This window comes from Lepisosteus oculatus, chromosome 9, assembly GCF_040954835.1.
Source record: "Lepisosteus oculatus isolate fLepOcu1 chromosome 9, fLepOcu1.hap2, whole genome shotgun sequence".
In the NCBI taxonomy this organism is placed as follows: domain Eukaryota; kingdom Metazoa; phylum Chordata; class Actinopteri; order Semionotiformes; family Lepisosteidae; genus Lepisosteus; species Lepisosteus oculatus.
The window spans coordinates 4,612,513-4,632,243 of NC_090704.1; the positions used below are offsets into that span (position 1 = coordinate 4,612,513).

The following is a 19,731-nucleotide window of genomic DNA, read 5'->3' on the forward strand; positions in this document are numbered from 1 at the left end:
TTTTGTCCCATACAAAATGGTTTCTGACTTCCACCTGGGTTGGGAGGCTGTGCCGTCGGCTCATGCACAAGAGCAGGTCTGTTTCTTCATTGGGCTTGAAATGAGGAGTTATTCATGAACACTCTTTACCTCCGTCAACTTCAGCTTATAACGGAGACAGAGCATGCCTCAGAGAAGGCGTCTCTGCGTCAGATGCCTGTTCGTTTTTAAAAGTGAGACAAAACATTTAGGAAAGTTTTTCTTAATACAAAGCAGGTTTATTAAGCCTGTTTGGTTGGTTGGTTGTTGTTTTTGTTTGCCTCTGCCACCCACTCTTTAACTTTATGCATTACAATGGATATATAACCATATCAAGCCACCTACCGTATGTTACTCCTGAAAATGACGTTTTGTGCCTTAATAATAGAGGATAGCTGGTCTCCCGCGATGCTGCTCTGTGCGTGTGGCGTTCTGCCCCTCGCTGTCAGCCGTGCGAGATAAAAGACCGTGTGAGAACCTGACCGGCACTGGCAAATGTAAATGTGGTCACACGCAGCCTTGGTGTGTTACAGCTAATGGAGACTGCGGCTCTTACATCTCGGGAAAGAAGGACTCTCCGGACCTGGTGGTGACTGAGGGATCGCTGACGCGGACCCACCAAAACTCTGGTGCCCAGTCGGGGGGCCTGCCCACAGGGGGGCACTGTGACGGGACCACGCCGAGCCTCTGTCTACCAGCTGTGGAGCTCTCAGACACAAGGTACCTCCAGACTCTGGCCTGTTGCCCCTTTCCCAGTGCCCATCTTCTCACTTCAGATGCATGAGCTGCTTAGAAACCTGCAGACCTCTTACTAATCAGTGACAGCCTCCTAGAAACCAAGATCCGTGTGGAAACAAAGGTAAAGGAAAGATGCATCTTCCATTTTCATGACAGCTGTGGAAATAAAGAGTCTGTTTTTTTTTACCAGCTTATTCAAATCTCAGTGAAGGTTTTACAGCAAACCGTCAAGAGATTTTGCTTCAGAGCAAGATTTGCTCCCTGTTTCAGGAATGGCTAGAGAGAGAAAAAGGTGTAGTCGTTGCACCCCGATGTGGAAAAGAGATATGTGAAAACTTGACGTTTTTTGGTTTCGGGAGAATTTTTGCTGGGCATCGTTTGGAGAGAGAGAGAGAAAAAAAAGACACGGAGCCAAATTGGACACTGCAGCGAAACTGAGAAAGTGGTAGCCACTCACATTTCCACGGCACAAACAAACCTGGCTTGTGGGGGAAAAAAGGAGAACCAGTAAGCAGTCAGTTTGTTTCATTAGGAAGTTGTCCGTAAGTGTTATTTCAACCGAAGCTGCTAAAATAATTAGCTTTGACGGTACCTACTTAAGCGCTCTGACCTCAATAATAGTTTTAAAATGATTTTGGACAGATATTTGTTTCTCCAGTGTAGTTTTGGCCAAACCGACAATAAACTTTTAAAGAAAGAAGAATTTTTATTTCCTTTGACAGGCCCGTACAGTATGTTAACTCTGTCTGCACAGGGAGTAGGATGGGACTTTTTACACTAAATTGATCGCGTCCCATCATGTGCAGGGAAAAGGATGAGGACTCGGACAAAAGCACGTCTTTTCTTAGGAAGAAAAGAAAAACAAAAATTCTCAGATCTCTCAGGAGCTCTGGACAAAATCTATAATGAGGGAACTGACAGGAATCATTATGCAGAAGATCACAGCAACACATTGCGAAATATGAACTCCTTGCTATTCATTCGAGGAAGATTCCCACGATAATGAGGAGGATTGTCAAGGGCAGAACATCAGAGGCTGCTGTTACAGCAGCACAGGTGACTAGACTGATTTCATTTTCATACATGTCTGAGCTTAACCCTTCTTGCCACAATGGGGTTAGACAAAGAGCCATGTTCATTTAAAAAAAAAAGTTTTTTTTTTCCTTTCTCAGTTCTTAAATTCCTGCTCACATCCATTTGTTGGCTCCAAGCTCAGCTAGAAACGGGGGGCTTTTGCTGCTCATTCGTATTCATACCTGCTTGCAAACTACAACCAGGTCTCGTAGAGCCGTGGAAAAGAAACAAAATAACGATGACAGATGTTTCCTGCACTCCGTTTTTCCAGGGTCTTTACGTTCACAGTAGTCTCTGTTTATTTTATTTATTGGGCAGCTTCTTTGTGGGAAGCACACTTCAGCTCATTTACAGTTTGATTATCTCGTATTTAAAGAAACTCATGTTACCCATGTTCTGCCTTTCAGCAAATGAGAAAACAAAGCTGAACTGAAGTTAGCGTAACCAGAACACCACTGTTGATTGAACTTTAAACATCATCACTTTGATGTGAACGTGTATCAGTATTATTTTAAGCCTGACTTGCAATGCCCAGGCATGGATGCTTTCTGGCGTGCAGCTCTTCTGATTTCAGCCCAACAGGGAGTTTGACTTTATTGTACAAAACGAGATGATTGGATTTCTTTTTTCTGTCGTTTTTCTCCTGTGTGTCCAACATTCCTCACATGGCCTCCCTGAGTCCCGGCTGAAGGAGCTGGATCTCTGGAGCCCGGGGTTTGAGCGTCACGCCAGTCTGAAAGCGCACCTTGTGGAGAAGACAGATTGGCAGACCCCAGACAGCTCTGGCCTTCGTCTGTCAGCGGGAGACAGCTAATACTGAGCGTGTTTTGTGGGCTTTTCTATTACAGGTCCTCCGGTTTTCGGGACCCTTTGACATCGCCGGGCATCGGCAACGACAGCGGCCACTGTTTAAATGGAGCCGGACGCCTCCCCCAGCACATTAAACAGGAAAGCCCCGGCTGCTACAAAGTGGCTTCGGGGGTCCTGACGAGCGCAGTCAGAGGGGAAGCCGGGGCGAGAGAGGGATTGGCCAGGCTTCAGCATCCCGAGATAGAACTGGCCCACAATAGATTCGCCAGCTCGCTCTCGTCGTACGCGTTGAATAATGAAGCAGGCTCCTCCCAGGGCTCACTGTCCGCCGGCAGTTCCCGTCACTCCGCAAGGCTGCTCCACGCAGGCAACATGAAGAGGCGATGCCTCTCCGCCGCCCCGGCAGCCGCCGCGCCGGAGGGGATCGATATCACGGCCATCATCTGCTCTTCCCAGATGTCCCTGGTCGCCTGCGTCAACGGGCTGCGGACTAACCCCCCCGGCATCTCCTCCTACCTCGCGGGAAGCCACAAGCCCCACAGCCCCCAGGCCTGCTCTCAGACGGAGGAGTGCTGCGGCCTACCGTCCCCCGGAGCCTGCCTGGTCCCTGGCAGCACGGCGGCGGCCGAGCGCGGCGCCTGCCGCCAGCAGCTGCCCGTGCAGCACCACCCTCCTCCGGCGCAGGTGCCCCCGCTGGAGCAGGCGGAGGGCTTCGGCTTCGGCGTGAACAATATGATGCGCCACGGGCCGCTGGAGGGCTGTCAGAAAGCCAGCTCTCTGAAACAGGAGCCGGTGGATGAGTTTTCGCAGGCTGAAGAGGGCCTCTTTCATCGCCGCCACCACCACCACCACCACCACCACCACCAGCGGCATCACAGCGTGCTGCCGCCCCCCTATCACCTGCACCAGTACGTCAGCCAGAGCCAGGGGGCCTTGCTTCACCTACAGGGGCAGCCCCAGACGCTGCTGCCCCCCAAGCCCCTGTCCCAGCCCGCTCCACCCGCTAGCAGGGAGGAGGCAGCCCTTGGCGGCGGCGGCGGCGGCGGCGGGAGTGACAGGCAGGTGTGCCGGTGGATCGACTGCAGCGCCACCTACGACCAGCAGGAGGAGCTGGTGAGGCACATCGAGAAGGTGCACATCGACCAGCGGAAGGGGGAGGACTTTACCTGCTTCTGGGCCGGCTGCATCCGCCGCTACAAGCCCTTCAACGCCCGCTACAAACTGCTGATCCACATGCGGGTGCACTCCGGGGAGAAACCCAACAAGTGCATGGTGAGTCGAGTCGCGTGCACTCAAGACGGCTGCCCTCACAGGCAACAGCACCCCTATGGGGAAGCTTTGTCCTTCAGGTGTTCAATAAACCGCGTGGCTCTCCATGCATGTTGTAGGCTGGAAATCCCTCCAGTCCACGTCTGCAGTGTCGAGTGACTCCGGTGCGAGCAAGCGTTTGAAACGGCAATTTCACGTACTGAACGGTGGGCAGGGCACGTGCGCCTACTGGCTAGCTGCAAGAGAATATTGGTTTAGGTGTGCCCATGTCAAAATGAAAGCACTGCACGTTAGGCAAGGGAACAAAAATGCTTCGTGCAGGGACTTCCCAAGGGAATACTTTTATTTTATATTTTTAATTTCCCTTTCTCACCAGAGAGAGTAAATGCAGTTTTGAAAGGCAGGGGTGGTCGTGCAGAATGCCTGGAGTTTTCATAATAAATGTTCGAGGCGGGATATGTTGATCTTTTCTATTTTTTTTTTAGGATGACAGAACTCCACATATTGTTGTTCTGCCCAAAAAAGGGTGTTGAAATGGACTTGAAAAAGCCTTGCTCCTGCTCAGGGCATTCTCAGATTCCTCTAATCAGCATGCAAATGACCCGCACTGTTCCCTGCTTGTGTTTTGGCCACTCAGATGAAAACAAAGCCAATCTAAAACCTTTAAAAGTCATAACGATTCAAACCAAATACACAGCTATTCCCTCATTTGTGATGGGCGAAACCAGATATTTATTTTCTCTGACCTTTTTTTTGTTTAAAAAAAAAAAAGTAGAATTGATTCAGATCCTGAAAATCCAACTTGCTAGAACACATCTGGTTAACATAACCAAACGATGAATGCACTTGACCCCTTAAAATCGGAGATTTAAATGGTTTGCAGTCCCTAAAGGATTGAGTGAATTGGCTTTTTATTCAAACCAACCGCTCAGAATAATGTAACAGTTTGAACGTGGTGCCATACGGCCAAGAGGAGGAAGGACAAAAGATTGTGCAAGAACTCACCCGCTTAAAACCTGTATTTACACTCACGCCATGCTGGAATTATGTGTTTTATTACTGATCGCTTCTGCTTCCCAGCTCCGATAAAACTCAGGTATGGTCTGTTATCCCAGTGTTTCTGATGCACCCTAATTAAGACTGTCAGTGGCTAAGTCAATGGCGGCTACTCATGGCCTGTTGATTTAAGCATTTACTAGAAAGGCGTGTAATCTGGAGGAAGCTGTGCTATAGAATCTCTGTATAATGCACAGAAACTTTTTTGTACTCGCGATGAAAAGTAAGACCTGCACTGAGTTCCTCTTATCCTCCAGTTCCCAATTCCAAACCCCGATTTGCGACAGCAGCTCTTCATTGTGTAGTCAGGTTGCCTCTAGCAAACCGAAACCTCTGAGGTGACACTTTGGGAGCGTTCCACATTGAGTGATGGGTGGAGGTCTTTATCTAATTTAAAGCACGCTCAGTTATTTGATTAAAAGTTCAGCAGTGCATTGCATAGGTCTTTATCGGTTACATGAAATCAAACATATCATTAAAAATGATTGAAGTACACATATAGTCAATAGTAACAATAGTAAATAGCTGTGTAGTTTTACGTGTTTAAAGGCGGAGGAGTATCTGCAAATCTTTGTAGTAATCATACCTTCAGCTTTTTACTAATTTCTAATATTGGTCAGAACAAATGAGTGGTAGGAACTATGAAGTGTGATAAGTCCTGAGATTTTCATTTTGTAGTTTATTTCAGTTTATTTTGTTAGGTTTATGAGTGTTTTTTTGGTGTGTATTACTGCATGAGTTGCCCTGGATTGGATGCCTTGTAGGAGAGAAGCTGGCTGTATCTCCCGCAGTTCCTTCTGGGGCTTGAAGAGGTGAAGAATACGATCCAGCACTGATGTCAGAGCCAAATGATATGCAAGACAGGAAACTAAACAAACCCTCGCAGTAAAGTGCTGTATGGATTAAAGATGTTTACCAGATGCTTGTCTCATAACAATCAAGCTTAGTGTTGGAGAGTCATTGGACACTGTCCCAGGATATAAAGCAGAAATAACGTACAGTACAACATTGCCACTCTGTTTTGGTGTAGTCTGCCACACCAGAGCACAAGTACAATCAGGGCCTTATTCATCGCAATAATGCCAACAGAGTGAAAGTAATCTTGCCATCTCTTGCCTGGACAGCCACACCTGTTCTAATAACTAACCTACAATTAAAGTGTTTGCTCATGTGATTTTAACAGTCCAGCGCCCCATCAAGCAGGACAATTTTCACTGCTCAAGGGAATCTTTTCTTGAACCACTTTGGGCAATTAGGCAGTGCATCGGAATGTGCATCCTGAACAGTGCACCTTGCATGCAAATGAACGCATTAACCGGAATGTCATAACGTGGGACTTTTGATTCCGTTTTTCTTCAAATCAATCCAAGATGGAAAAGTATTAGCAACCGTTACTTGTCACATTCCCCCGAGTACAACAGAGCTGGGTGGAATTTGTGGCTTTTTATGGCTTGGATGGGGAGTGAGTTTCAGTGTGTGTGTATGACAGAGAGAGTATGCTGCATGTATGTAATAGACAAAGGCATTTTGGAATTTAAACTATTTGTGCACAGGAAACAGATGAGACATTTTGATTTAAAACCAAACGCTCTACAAAAAGCCAGTTAATCCCTTTATTATCTTTCCAACAGCAGTTTCCACTGTACAATCATGAGGTAAGCTTCCTCATGTCCAAGTATAACACTCCCTCTGACACAGCTGGTTTGCATTTGTTTCATGCTGTGTTTTGGCAAAAAAAAAGTAATTATCGACAAGAGAATTGGAGAATTCTGCTGTCACTGTCCCTACCTTTGCTCATTTCTAATTCCGCGTTCATGACTCAAAGTCAGTAGCATCTGTACACACAGAACAATTTGTGAATTCCTTATTTTGCTGAATTTCCCTTATTTTTATTTTCCTATTCCTATTAATCAACACTTAGGGTATTTTTACAGTAGTTGCTCAGGGCAGTGCAATAGTTAAACGGAAACTACATAATCTCTTTGCAATATCCTGTTATGTTTCCTACCTAGTTTGAGTGTTATTTTAGTTTATTGCATTTTACTTCTGTCTACATTAATATTAAAAATATATCCAACATAAATAGTCCAATAATAGTCTTAAGGCTTTGATATCTTAGTGGTCAATTTAAGACAATTTTGTGGATTTGATGTCTCAGACTATTCAAATTGGTAACCTAAAGTTTACGTAAATATTTATCAAAGCCTCAGAATTCTGTTGTAAATTACAAAGACCATATTTACATATGATAGAACCATGTGGAATGTAATGACCTGAATTTTTATAAGCTCCCTGCTATTGCTGTATATATATTTTGCAGAAAATTTAATTAGAGGTATCTTTGATGGATGAGTCAAACTGTTGTCTGTGTTTATCTTTCAATAATGGATAATGACAGCTGTAGTCTGTAACTCAACCAACATCACTTGATCTGATGTTTCATGATGAATAAGTCACCTTTGCTATAAATTATACCATCTTATGATTCATACGTTTTTCTTTATTATGTAGTTTTCTGAAACATACTTTTTTCAGGATAACATATGAGAAGCAATCTTTAAAATCTTGCTTATTTTGTTGAATCATGCTTTTACATTTAAAAAGCCCAGTTTAAGTAACAGGGGACAGTTGTTGGGGGATGATTGGCCTATTTCATATTATTTTCTCTTCAATAACAGAGTCTTTCTATTCATCAGATGACTAGTTTCACAACAGAAAGTGATTTTTTCCCCCTTTCCTTCCTGTGGTACACTCTGTTGTTGCGGTTTAGATGTGGTTCTGATGGGCTGTGGTCTGTTATTTGGGATATTCGCTTGTAGCTCTTACTGCTTTGGACAAGTAACAATAGGCATTGTCTTCTGATGCATGAGAAAAGGTACTCAGTTTTCAAAATCTACAGATCTTGCAATCATGTGCTGTATTTATGAATTGATTTTAAATCCTCTAAAACTGTGGAGTGTGCATGCAGTTTCCTGTCGAAATGTAGTTGACTGCATTGCCTAATGGCACTGCATTTAACGCTCCTTCTATAAAATACACCCTTTCTACTCGTTTCCAATTCTCTCGATATTTTAATCTAAAGAAAATAAGCTCAAATGTGAACACGCGAGGTTACGGGTGCTTTTCATTTATTAAATAAGAAAAAAATAAATAAAAAAACGAAATGGGGTGAATTTAGTTCTTGCAAGAAGCATTGTTCTTTTCACGTCTTTGAATTTTACATCTTAAACATAAGATGATTTAGAGTGACGTGAGTACCTTCTTTGCAAAAAGAAACATCCTGAAACTGTCGTGTGAACAGTAGTTTTTTTTTTAAACCAGGGCTTCAGGTATTGGACTGGAAATTCTTCATATCCTGAATTTCCTTTTTTATTATTAAATAATTAGAGATGTGTATGTTGTGAGTCACTTATTTAACTGAGCCATGCAGTGTCCCCAGAAAAAAAGGTGTCTATAATAGATTAGTTGTTTTGAGCTTTTATGACTTGTTTTCACTTAAGTAGACTTTATTTTAATAAATGAAGGACATATGATTTCCAAATCCCCACAAATGAGCAGTTACTAGAAGTACAAACTTTGCATAAACCTCGGAGAACGACAAGTTTCAAAACTCAATTAATGGAGGAACACTGTAAGTCTAAATACCTAAACGGCCGGTGAAGATTTACATGAGGGAAAACACAAAACAATCCTAAATCATGGAATTTCAGAGAAATTACATTATATTCTTACTGCACTTGACTTTTGGAGTCACGAAAAACTATCGTTACCATAGAAACATTCATTTGCAAGAAATGCCTGGAGCGATCGACGCAAGAAAGAGGTTGGCTCAGTTAAAGACGTTGAGTAAACAAATAGGATATTGAAAAAAAAATGTGCACTTAATTAGAGTTGAAGTATGCACGCGTCCTTACTTTTCTCAAAAATGTCCTTTAAATAAGGGGAGCGCCTCACTCACACAGATATTAACCTTTACCTCCACATTTAGCATCCAAATCTCATTGGTCTCATTGACCTAAAATAAATGGCCTTCTTCAGGCCAGCACTGACTCCCTGTGAGTAAGAATTAGGGTTCAGAACCTTCACTGTTTTCCATAGAAAAGACCTGAAGCAATTGAGACTTAATGCTGCCGTTCGCACTTTGAAGGAGGGGTCAGGGGTCAGATCAAAAGTTAAAAAACACTCGTCTTAAAAAGCCATACTGGGATTTGACTCAATTTTGCATATGCGTTGCTTCTGGTGTATTTGTGTTCTATATGATTTAGAAAATAATGGTTTATCAAAGCCCTCAGTGCCTTAATCCAGGTGGGGCTGCACACTGGTGGTGGTGGAGGGGAGTCCCCATTACCTGTAAAGCGCTTTGAGTGGAGTGTCCAGAAAAGCGCTATATAAGTGTAAGCAATTATTAATTATTATTATTATTATTAATCTCATTTTGAATTCTGTGTGTCTCATGTATCACTACACAGTAGCTCAGATATTTTAGTTTTTTGGTTTTTTACTAGTCTCAAAGTACCACGCACATGAGCAAATGTCTACTGTACATAAATAATACTGGCAATATAAAAAAGCACGTGACCTGTACTTTACCATGATGCTAAACATCATCCTCGTGGGCTCATACAAAGGAATTTGAAATGTATATATTGGGCACTAAAATTGGGCCTCGCTGAGGTCTGTCTTCATTTGCATTCAGGGCAACATAAAATGATTCCATGATCTCCCTGTAGACTGGAATGTGACGATACTTTCTGTAAGTGAAAAGTGATGGGAACATTTCTGTATAGCAGGTGAGGTCGCGGCTTTTTTGAAAAGCAAGCCGACAGGTGCGCGGCGCGAGTCGAAAATGTGAACGGGCAGAAATCGTCGGGGGCTTCTGATGCCACAGGAGAGTGCCGCAGTCCTGCTGGATGACATTGGCCCTTTGGGGGCCTCACCCAGCCATGTGCCTTCTGTCTGAATGTCCTCCCGGCGCGGAACAAGCAGGAAATGCGCTCGGTGGAGAGTCTTACCGACCAGCTGAGATGCTGAGCTCATTCGATCACCTGCACCACGGCTGCCGCGTCAGAATGCGAAACAGAAGAACTTTATAGTCTGTAAGGCTCCACAACAGATTACTCGCTGTTTACTTTGCTTGAGAAAATATTAAATGTGGGTTTCAATATAAATGAGACGATTACCTTGAGCTGCATGGCCAGCGGACTGTTAGGAATATGGCCGTCTATTTCGGAATTCAATCATATTTCCCATTAGATAATGACACCTAATTCAGTGTGGCATTGCACTGCATAAACTTCAAACTAATTGCAGATAAATGGTGAACATGTGTGATAAATACATATGTAAAAATGATGAAACTGCTGGCAGGAAATGTCTGAAGATTGTCAGAAGACGGATGTTTTGGCAAAAGAAAGCCTTAATGCCTGGAAATGTATCACGTTTGATTGTTTTTCTTGTTAGATCAGCTGTTGGCCAAGATCTTGTCAGGCACTACAGTACTGATGTCCATTTGTTTTTTAATCCAGGCACTGATTCCAAGTGTTAATTCTTCCTCTTTCTGGTAACTGCACACTGGCTTAAGGCTGTGCGTGAAAGTTAATGTTCTTATTTTTACATTTACATTGCTCGGATATAACAGAACGGTAAAAGGACATGCTGAACTCTCTATAACCATGACAGCAGTTTTAAGACCGATCTCATGTGTTACACAAAACATACAGAGCACTGTTATAAACCATAGTTATTCTCATACACGCTACATGTAGAGGTGTACAGAAACTGGAACTGAAAGAACAGACAGAAGGCATCAGTAACTGCCGTTAATACTTGCACAGGGCACATGAGCACAAACTGAAAGATTACAGGAATTCTGATATTTATTTTTTGCTGATTTAGTCTTTGTGTCACAGAGATACAAAACAGTTTTTGTTTTCCCAAAATATCTGCCGTATTTTATTATTTAATATTTATATTTATGACAGCCAGCAGCCATATCACTCTGCAAATCTGGCAGCCCACTGAAGCTCAGCCGGTGTGAGCCTGGTTAGTACCTGGATTGGAGAACTGCCAGTTTCAAGAGTTTAAAACACTGCTTAGGGTTTGATGCTTAGTTTGTTTTCTGTTACGGTGGGGAACTTATTGAAATAAAGGGTTTTAGATCACTCTCAAAATTCTTTGGAAATCTGTTTAAATCAGATATGCGAACTTCAGCCCTTAAGTTTAAGATTCACAAGAAATGAGCGTGGATTTCACCTATCATCGTGATAAACAGTAAGGTTCTCTGCCATCCTTCTTGGTAGTGAGAACAATCTGACAATTAACCTCAGTGAGGCGTGAACATTGTGCCGAAACCAAGTTTGAATTACATGATGTCAAATTGCATTAGCCCAAATTCATTCACTTATCGAATTGATTTTTTTTTTCAATTAGCAACAATTAGCGGGTCCTGGAAATGTTTTCTATTAAGATTGTATTGCTAACCATTTCAGAGAGCCAGCTGGCAAAAAGCATAAATAATGGTGCCTGTATGGACAGCCATAATTGAGCTCATGAAGTCTTAAATGCATATGTTTCTTTCTCTGACCACTGTATATGAAGTCTGACTGGAGTTTACCAGAGGCCAAATAAATCACTCATTACATCCAGATTCTGGTTTGTTGAGGTATTAATGTAGCTGGTAGCTGACTGTCAGGATGACGCACTTAAAAAAAAAAAAAGAAAAAAGATCATAAGTATTACTGCTCAGAAAAACATCTGCTCGGCTCTGTTCTGCTCTCAATAAACAGCCAAACAAGAAGCCCTTTTATAAAGCTGGTTTCCCTGCCCTGTCTTCTGTCTCCGTCGAGTCCAGACTCCTCACACATCCCTGCTGCGCTACAAGGAGCGCTGGGGGATGCCGGTTCAGGCAGGGCTCACACATCTCCATGTGTCAGTGATTTATTGTCGTGTGACTTTTTCAGACTTATTGGGAATGCGTTGAATTTCCTGGTTGTTGATGTCGAAAGTGGGCAGCACAGTGGAACAGTGGTTAGCATTCCTGCCTGGCAGCGCTGGTGCCCAAGGTTCAATTCTGTCCCTGGGCTGCTGTCTGTGAGGAGTTTGCATGTTCTCCTAGTATTTGTGTGGATTTCTGGCAGCTCTGTTTTCATCCTGCCATCCAAAGACATTACTGGTAGGTTAGTTGGCGTCTGGGAAAAGAATGTCCTGGTGTGACTGTGTGTGTCTCTGCGTGCCCTGTGATGTACTGGACCAGAGTGTCACCTTCCTTGTGCCCATTGCTTGCTGGGATAGGTTCAGATGATGCAGAAAGTGAGTTTCAGCCTTCATGCACGATCTTTACATTCTTTCTCAAAAAAAGCCCTTCGAACAACAAATGAGCAGTAGTTACCCTGAAATACAATTTTTGATAACTAATGTCTGCTTGTCACTGACAGAAATGCACGTCTCAACTCACTGTTCACATTCAAGAGTGAAATATGCTAGACCAGGGCTGTGCCATCATGACAAGCAATGAATTACAACAGGAAGCACAAGAGCATGTTGGTTATAGAATGGTTACAAATGGGAGAAGTTCATTCAATCAGTTGAATCAGTCGACCCAAAGACTCCATCTAGCAGGTTTTCAGCAGAAGACAGGGCATCAGCCTCACAACAACGTGGCTCGGTAGCTCATTCCAGACCCCTGTAACTTATTTAGTAAAGAAGTGCCTCCTGTTCCCCATCTTAAATGCTGTGGTCTTCTCTCTGTGGGGTCCTCTGATTCATGTTTCAATGGTGATTTTTAAAGATGTTATGTTAGCTTTGTTAGTACCTTTGGGGGCTTTTTAACACGTAAATTAAGTTTCCTTTGTTCTAGAATAAAGAGATGCGATTCCTTCAACCTGTCAGATGTTCCAAAGGCAAACTCACTTTGACCACATTATAGTGCAGTGTACATACAGTACAGTTTACAGTTCTGTTTGTGAAAAATAATATGTAAGAAGAAAGGATATCTGAACCTCAAATAAAATGGTCCTGCATTATTTTGTTATTAAAGCATGATGCACACACAGTAAAAGCCTGACCAAGGTCCACTTTCATAGAGGTCATTTTGGAAATGGTTTGCGTAACCACAGAGGTGCCCATGGGTTTGTAGTCATCGCTATGCTCTGTTGCAGAAGGTTCTCAAGCCTTAAGTCTGTGCTGTGTCTAAGCACAGCTCTTTGTGTTCCATTGGTGCTCATGGAGGAGGCTGGTATCCAGGCACAGAGTAAAGCAGGCCTTATGTTCCTATTGCTTTGTCAATAGACAGGCACAGACCAGAATTATGTGAACAGTCATTCTGCAAAGTGCTCATGGCAGGACACCCCGACAATTACTCAAGAAGCCCAGCAGCCAAAAATAATTTCACAGGCATATAGTGCTGCTTTTGAACACATTTGTAATTAGGAGTACAGATCAGCGTGCATTATACAATGTTACAGGCTCTGACATTTCAACAATAAGCTTCTTTTTTCACTGGAAGAGGTAGCCTGTCCAAATTTATACAAACTTTCCAGTTACTGTGGATGAGGCACAATCTACAGCCAAGGACTCATAAAGTCTGTGCTCTTGGTTAATAAATTTAGGGGGCTTTCGTCCCATGAAATATTAAAGTTTGCTGAACGCACATATGACTAAAAGATGTTTTCATAAGCATTTCAGGAGTTTGGTTTTTTTTTGTTGTTGTGCTTGGCACCTAAATTTGTTACCTTAAGTAAGAGAGAAAGAAAAATCAAACAGGGATATTTTATTTCCTTGATTAGACCCTAATCTTGTTAAAATAACAAAAATGTGTTTTAAGAGCAACAGCCCCGTGTTTTTCTTTTTTTTCTCTTTAATCTCTCCTCAGAGCTGCAAACATCTTTTACTAAAACCATGGGAATACATTACTCTCATTGTTCGGCTCAGTGCTTCCCCAGTGCCAGTGCTGAAGTCTCAGCTGTAGCACAGGGCCTGTCACAACACTCTGGACAGTAAAAAATTATCCAGTTCTGGAACCTTGGCAAACAGCTCTGGAAATCTGCAGCTAGAACTCCGTGGAGCTGACTCACTCCTGGAATTCAAAATGGCAATTCTGTTTTTGTTTATTTACTTTCCCTTTTTATTATTCAACACGATTATCTGCCCTCACTAATGACCATATTGTGTTTATGTATTCGCTGTTCTTAGAGAGGCAAAAATGAAGTCAATTAGGAAACTCGCTAGTGTTTCTGCATTTCCTTTTTTAGTGAGTGTTGCTGCCCTTGAGTGTTTGTTGGGGGGAAAAAATTAGCAAGGGACGTAGTTGCAGAGAGAAACGTTTATGCCACATAAAGCTATTGACGAAAACTATTTCCATACCTTCCAGCAGCGTCTGTTCTTTCCTCTCTATTAAGAGGTAATCTCTCAGGATGCAATAAGGCATTGTGTATTTTTTTTTATTTGGAATTTCAATTAATTTCATACCATTCCAACTTGGGAATGCCAGTAGGTCACATTGGATCACTACAGTACCTAGTGGTACTAACAGGGAAATTTGGTTGGGGTTGAGGATTAGGGGATGTGCATTCTTTCCTGCACTGCGCCTCCAGTAGACCTGCAGGGGTCACTGTTCAACAGAAGCTTGAAACGTCCCTTGCTGACTAAAGCCCATCCAACCCTGATGTGACAGGGCTCATCGGCACTGAGCCTGTCACAGGAGGTGACGTCACGTCTTCTGGTGTAGTGAAATTCACTGCCGTATGGGAAGTGGCTCCATGTGACTCCGAGCAGCTGTGATCGAAATGAACCAGGTGTAGAGTTGCATTTATCACGTTGGAAGCTCTTGGGTAATGGTGGAGTGCTGCAGTATCTGGACTTTACTAAATCCTTGCTGGATGAGCCAGTTCAGAGCTCCAGCAAAGCGGTGATTTTTGTTCTTTTCAGAGGACATACTGAAATAAAGAAATCTAACAATGACAGTTCACATTAGCCATTGAATGTGTTTGCACAAGTAGTTTATTGCTGGCATGTTAAGAATACTCATAATTATTTTGAGGTCATAGGGCTCTATTTTGTGATAAAGCACTGTTTTGTTTTTCAAATACAAATAAAACATTTGACCATCTTCAGACAGGAAATACAGTTTAGCTGAGTTTTACATGACTGCTGTAATGCGCCAACTAGGCTGGCTTCATATACAGTAGATTCAGTAAGTATGGAAGTACAGTATAATTAGTTTCCGAAAGTCGGTACTATTAAAATAGTAGTTTCTCACATTTACATCCTTCCACATGAAAAATGTCTTTAGGAAGGGAGAATTGAACAAGAAAACTGGAAGTCATGGATGACCCAATTTACTATTATTAAAAGGTTAAACCAAGAATAAAATTAGGTCATGCAGATTTTATTGTGCTGAAGGGAGATTGGTATTGCAAAACACACCGCATAGTGTGTGCAATGTAGTTTGTAATGCAGTCAGCACACTTACTGGCAGAGTTTTGGAGATCTGTATGTGCCAAGCTCAGACTTCTATTATTCCAAAAGTAAATAAATTCCTGAGGAGTAATTTCAACACAGCATGTACAGTAAACATACAAATGTTTGAGAGGAGAGCTGTGTTAGAGTGCATGGCTGCAAAGAAACAATTCGATTGTAAAGCAGACCAGAGAGAAACAATGTTTCTGGCCTTCTTCAGGTGTGTAAAAATTTTAAAAAGACAGCAGGTGAATAAAAAGTACAGTGAATTCTGTGCTGAAAGGTAGAGAGAAGGTAAAAATATGGTATTTTGGCCATTGAGGGGGCTTCAGTGGTGGGCTCATACCTTGGGTCCTCACACCTGAGGAGGGTCCAACAGCTGAAACACTGCTTTGTTACTTTTTTCCTTTTCAGCGCTGAACTGATCTCTACTTGTTCCTTGGCAGCCCACACACTGGAAAGTCTGGAAAGTTGCTTTCATGGATCATTACCTATCGATAAAGTAACTATAGCAAGTAGGAAGGTAGATATGGCTGATTGGTACTAAACCGAGCAGGGGTTACTTCTTAAATATTACCAGCTTTCTGTGATGTGAAGTAGCAGCTTTTGATATGAACGAATGATTTCTTAGCCTATCAATGGAAAAAAGAATGGAAACTTTGGTAATCGAAATGCCTAACGATGGTGGTGACGTAAAAGGCTCTCACCTATCCAGTCCAGACAAATCGCATTCCTCCTGCAGGACTGGCACTCTGCTTTAGTGAGCGCTGGGGAAATTGTAATAGTATGGAAGAAGTTAAAGGAAGCTCTGGTGAAGAGCTAAATCTGCCATCTGTGCTTGCCCTGCGTCCAAGCCAAAGTGGATAGCCACAAATAAGTAAAACAGCCGATGTGATATTGAAATGGTTTTTTGAATGTCTAAGTAGATTATATGTTTATTTCGCTCCTCACTGTGTAGCTGCTCGGGGAGATTCCTCAAGGCTGGAAAGCCTTTGAGATCCACCACAGCATGTGTGTGTGCTGTGCTGTACATCTGGGCCTGTGGGGAGATCTCTGACTGAAGATGACCACCCAAGGGAAAGGAGAGAGAAACCCCAGCCCTCCTCCTCCTCCAAAACAAAGTGCCTTGTTGACATCATCGAGTTATCCCGAACAGAACCAGGAGAAAGCGGTTTGCCTTTTGCTGTAATGGGAAACAGCAGTCTGGTTGGGTCTGTGGGCAATGTTGGGCCCATGTAGAGAGAGAAGCCAGAAGGGTGAAGAATAGCCTTCAACAAGCCAGGGTGCACTAAAAGGATCTCCTGTTGGGGACACAACGAAACTGTTGGGGATACTTGGTGTAAAAATAACAGCCTTTTGGGCAAGATTTTGTTCTTATTTGCTTTAGAGCTTCTTAAATATCTGCATCTTTTTGCGCCTTGCACAAATTGTTTACACGAACACCTTTATTGCGACTGTGAAGGTAAGGACAGAGTAAGTGTTCATAGGCCGGAAGTACCACTGTAGTGACCTGGAGAATTCTAGCGTTCAGCAGGCAGGTACAAAACAGGCGCAAGAAAACACAATCCAGATGCAAAAACAAGACCAGCCCTGTTGGGACAGTAATTTCGCCATAGATTTATTCAGTGTTAGAGCTTCAGAAAATGGCAGCAAGAGCCAAAGATTCTTTTCCAAGCTGTAGAAGGGCAGAAAGCAAGGCTTGGTTTCAATAACATAACCAGTATTGCAAAACACTTTTTTACAGCACTCTGTGGCTGGTACCGAACACAATGCCATCTTGAACTATTGTTCAATTTCTCATTTTTGTATGCTTTCCAAATATTATTACGCATTTGGATGTGAGGTGTTATGGTTGGCAGAGGCAATCTTATGAAATGTTTATCTGTTGTCACATTCAGGCTATCGAGTGGCAGGCCTTGGTTTTTTGCAACAGCTGTGTCAACTTCATAGTGAAAGGAGACGTGTGCCTGCAGAGGGAGAGAATGTGGGTACGAGCAGAAGTGAAGAATGCTCTCAATGTGACGTGACAGAGTAACCACAGTGGACTTCTGATGAACACGGTGCAGTGGCAGTGTCTCTGTGGTTGGTCCTGAATTAGGGTACATGGAGCTACTTTGAAGCATATTGAAACGCAGGATGTGGTCCCACACTGCACTGGACCTGCTTGACTTAAACAAGTCACATCTGTAGAGAGGTGCCAGGCTCTCACTAATTTGGGCATTGTGAAGATGGAATAATTGAGATGGAGGTCCTGTGCTTTTTTTACATGGGACCGTATCAGATGGTTCCACTTCATACAAGAGAATATTTCCATACTGGAAGCCTTCTGACTGACAAAAATAGCCTTAATGCTAAAGAAATATATGTAAATCTGTATAAGGTAGTATTGTTCACGCCATGAATGAGAAAATAGGATAAACCTCCCTGTTTAAGTTTCTTTCACCATTTAGTTATGAAGTCCTGACACTGTCTGCCAACTAACTTCTCCTTTCATCAAGTGAGGCATCTTTTATTGCAGGTTCCCAGATACAGCCTGTTCTTTTGGCAGCTTGTAGAGCCTAATAGGTTATAAGTACAAACATTAACTGTCCTATGTGTCTGTATGAAAACTGTGTATAGTGAAGAACAGGAAATGTTACAAAGAGCCGGCATTCATAAAAGGGAGATTAATTTCACAACTGGCAGTTGATCTGGATGATTAAAAAAACATGTCAATCTCTTGCTTTGCTAAAGCCTTGGATTAGTGCCACAAGAGTTTAAAAAAATAAGAAAACAAAATCTCCTTCTCTTGTTTCAGTTGACCAAATCGTATTGTTGCCACACCATCCAACTTTCTGTATTTAATGTAATGTGACCAATGAATCATAATAGGAAGACTGCTGTACGTTTTGTTAAAGGCCAAAAAAAATAATGCCTAGATATTCCCTATTCTCATTAAATAAAACTGCTCTTAATCTTTTATACACTAGAAAAAAAGCAAAGGCTCAAAGTATTTTAGAGTCAAGAAATACTCTAGATGTATGCATTTCCAAAATTACAAGCCATTTTTTTTCCATTTTGGCTTTAAAGATGCTCATGCTGGGTTAAAGTCTATATTTCAGTAATTCCAGGAAGTCTTAATGTGAGTCAGATAATTATCCTGAAGCTGTAAAATTGGTATTGCAGTTCATGCTGGCCACCAGTGTACTGATAACTACTTGAAACTCCAGGTCTCAAGGCTTTGGTTTCTAGGGATGCATTTGTGATAGTGTCCATGGTTACGCAGTCTGTGGACTTTAGCCCATAATTTCAGAAGGCCTACCTCACAACTCACAGGTGTAAACTTAAATGACCCAGAGAGAATTTGCCCTTTGCCATCTTTTCCCACCCATACGTACTGCACTTGTGATTTAGGAAGCGGTTTTGGAAACACTCATGCAGATAAGAAAAAGCAAAGAGGAGGCGAAGTTAAATCCAGATAAAACCCTTCAGTGTAGCTCATTCTGAGGATGATGATGCCACTCTGACTTGGGCCTGCCACAGACCTCCGAGAGCCAGCGAGCGTGAGACCTGACTAATTTTTCATTTCCTTTAGTTGGACGAAAGCCGTAAACAGTCTGACAGTTTGTATATAGCTGCTGAAAACCTCAGTTGTGCTAGGTTTTATATACACTGGGCTTCCAAATAATCCATTCTGTTTGGAGTGCTCAGATGAGGTTAGAGGGGTTTATTTGAGAGTGGACCCAGGTGTTTCAGGAGGATACAGTGCACCTGCTCTGGAGAGAGTAAACAGCCACAGGCTGGATCAGCACAGGCCCTTCTGAACAGATGGAATTCAGTGCAGTGTGGCTGTGGTGGGGATCTATACTGTACGTATACGAGACAATTGTAAAATCCATGCTGGGCAGCTGAAATATCTTGTAGCCACCTCCCCCATCTTTCTAGCAACATGTTTTGATTTTTTTGCGAGCATACAGCTGTCGTATATTTCTTCTGATAGAGCATTTTAATGTCTCTGTGATATGTGTATGTGTTTATTTCTGAATTTCATGCTCCCCTTTTCTGCTCATCTTCTCAGATATATCCACTTTTTGTAGACCGTACCGATGAGCAAGTTTCTCTGCTTTATATCTAATGCTTTTGTTGGAATTAGTTAAGAGATGTCCGATTGTGCCCTTAATGAATTATTTCACAGAAGCACATCAAAGGGAAATTAGGAACCATGCAAGCATTCTACAACATGGACTACACATACCAGTTACCATGTGCACTATTTTCTTTGATAGGCCAGTAAATGATGATGATATATTATTTAACTATTCAACTACCGTG

The 19,731-nt window shown here is 42.5% G+C and overlaps 1 protein-coding gene across 2 annotated transcripts in view; it reads left to right on the forward strand.

The window, feature by feature from the left end:
* LOC102693097 (zinc finger protein GLIS1) overlaps positions 1-19,731 on the forward strand; it is a 95,652-nt gene that overhangs the window by 39,334 nt on the left and 36,587 nt on the right. For both annotated transcript variants that reach the window (XM_006634744.3, XM_015355230.2), the window contains exons 3-4: positions 552-738; positions 2,679-3,912. In XM_006634744.3, coding sequence (XP_006634807.3) covers positions 552-738; positions 2,679-3,912 — 1,421 coding nt within the window. The remainder of the gene's footprint in view (positions 1-551; positions 739-2,678; positions 3,913-19,731) is intronic.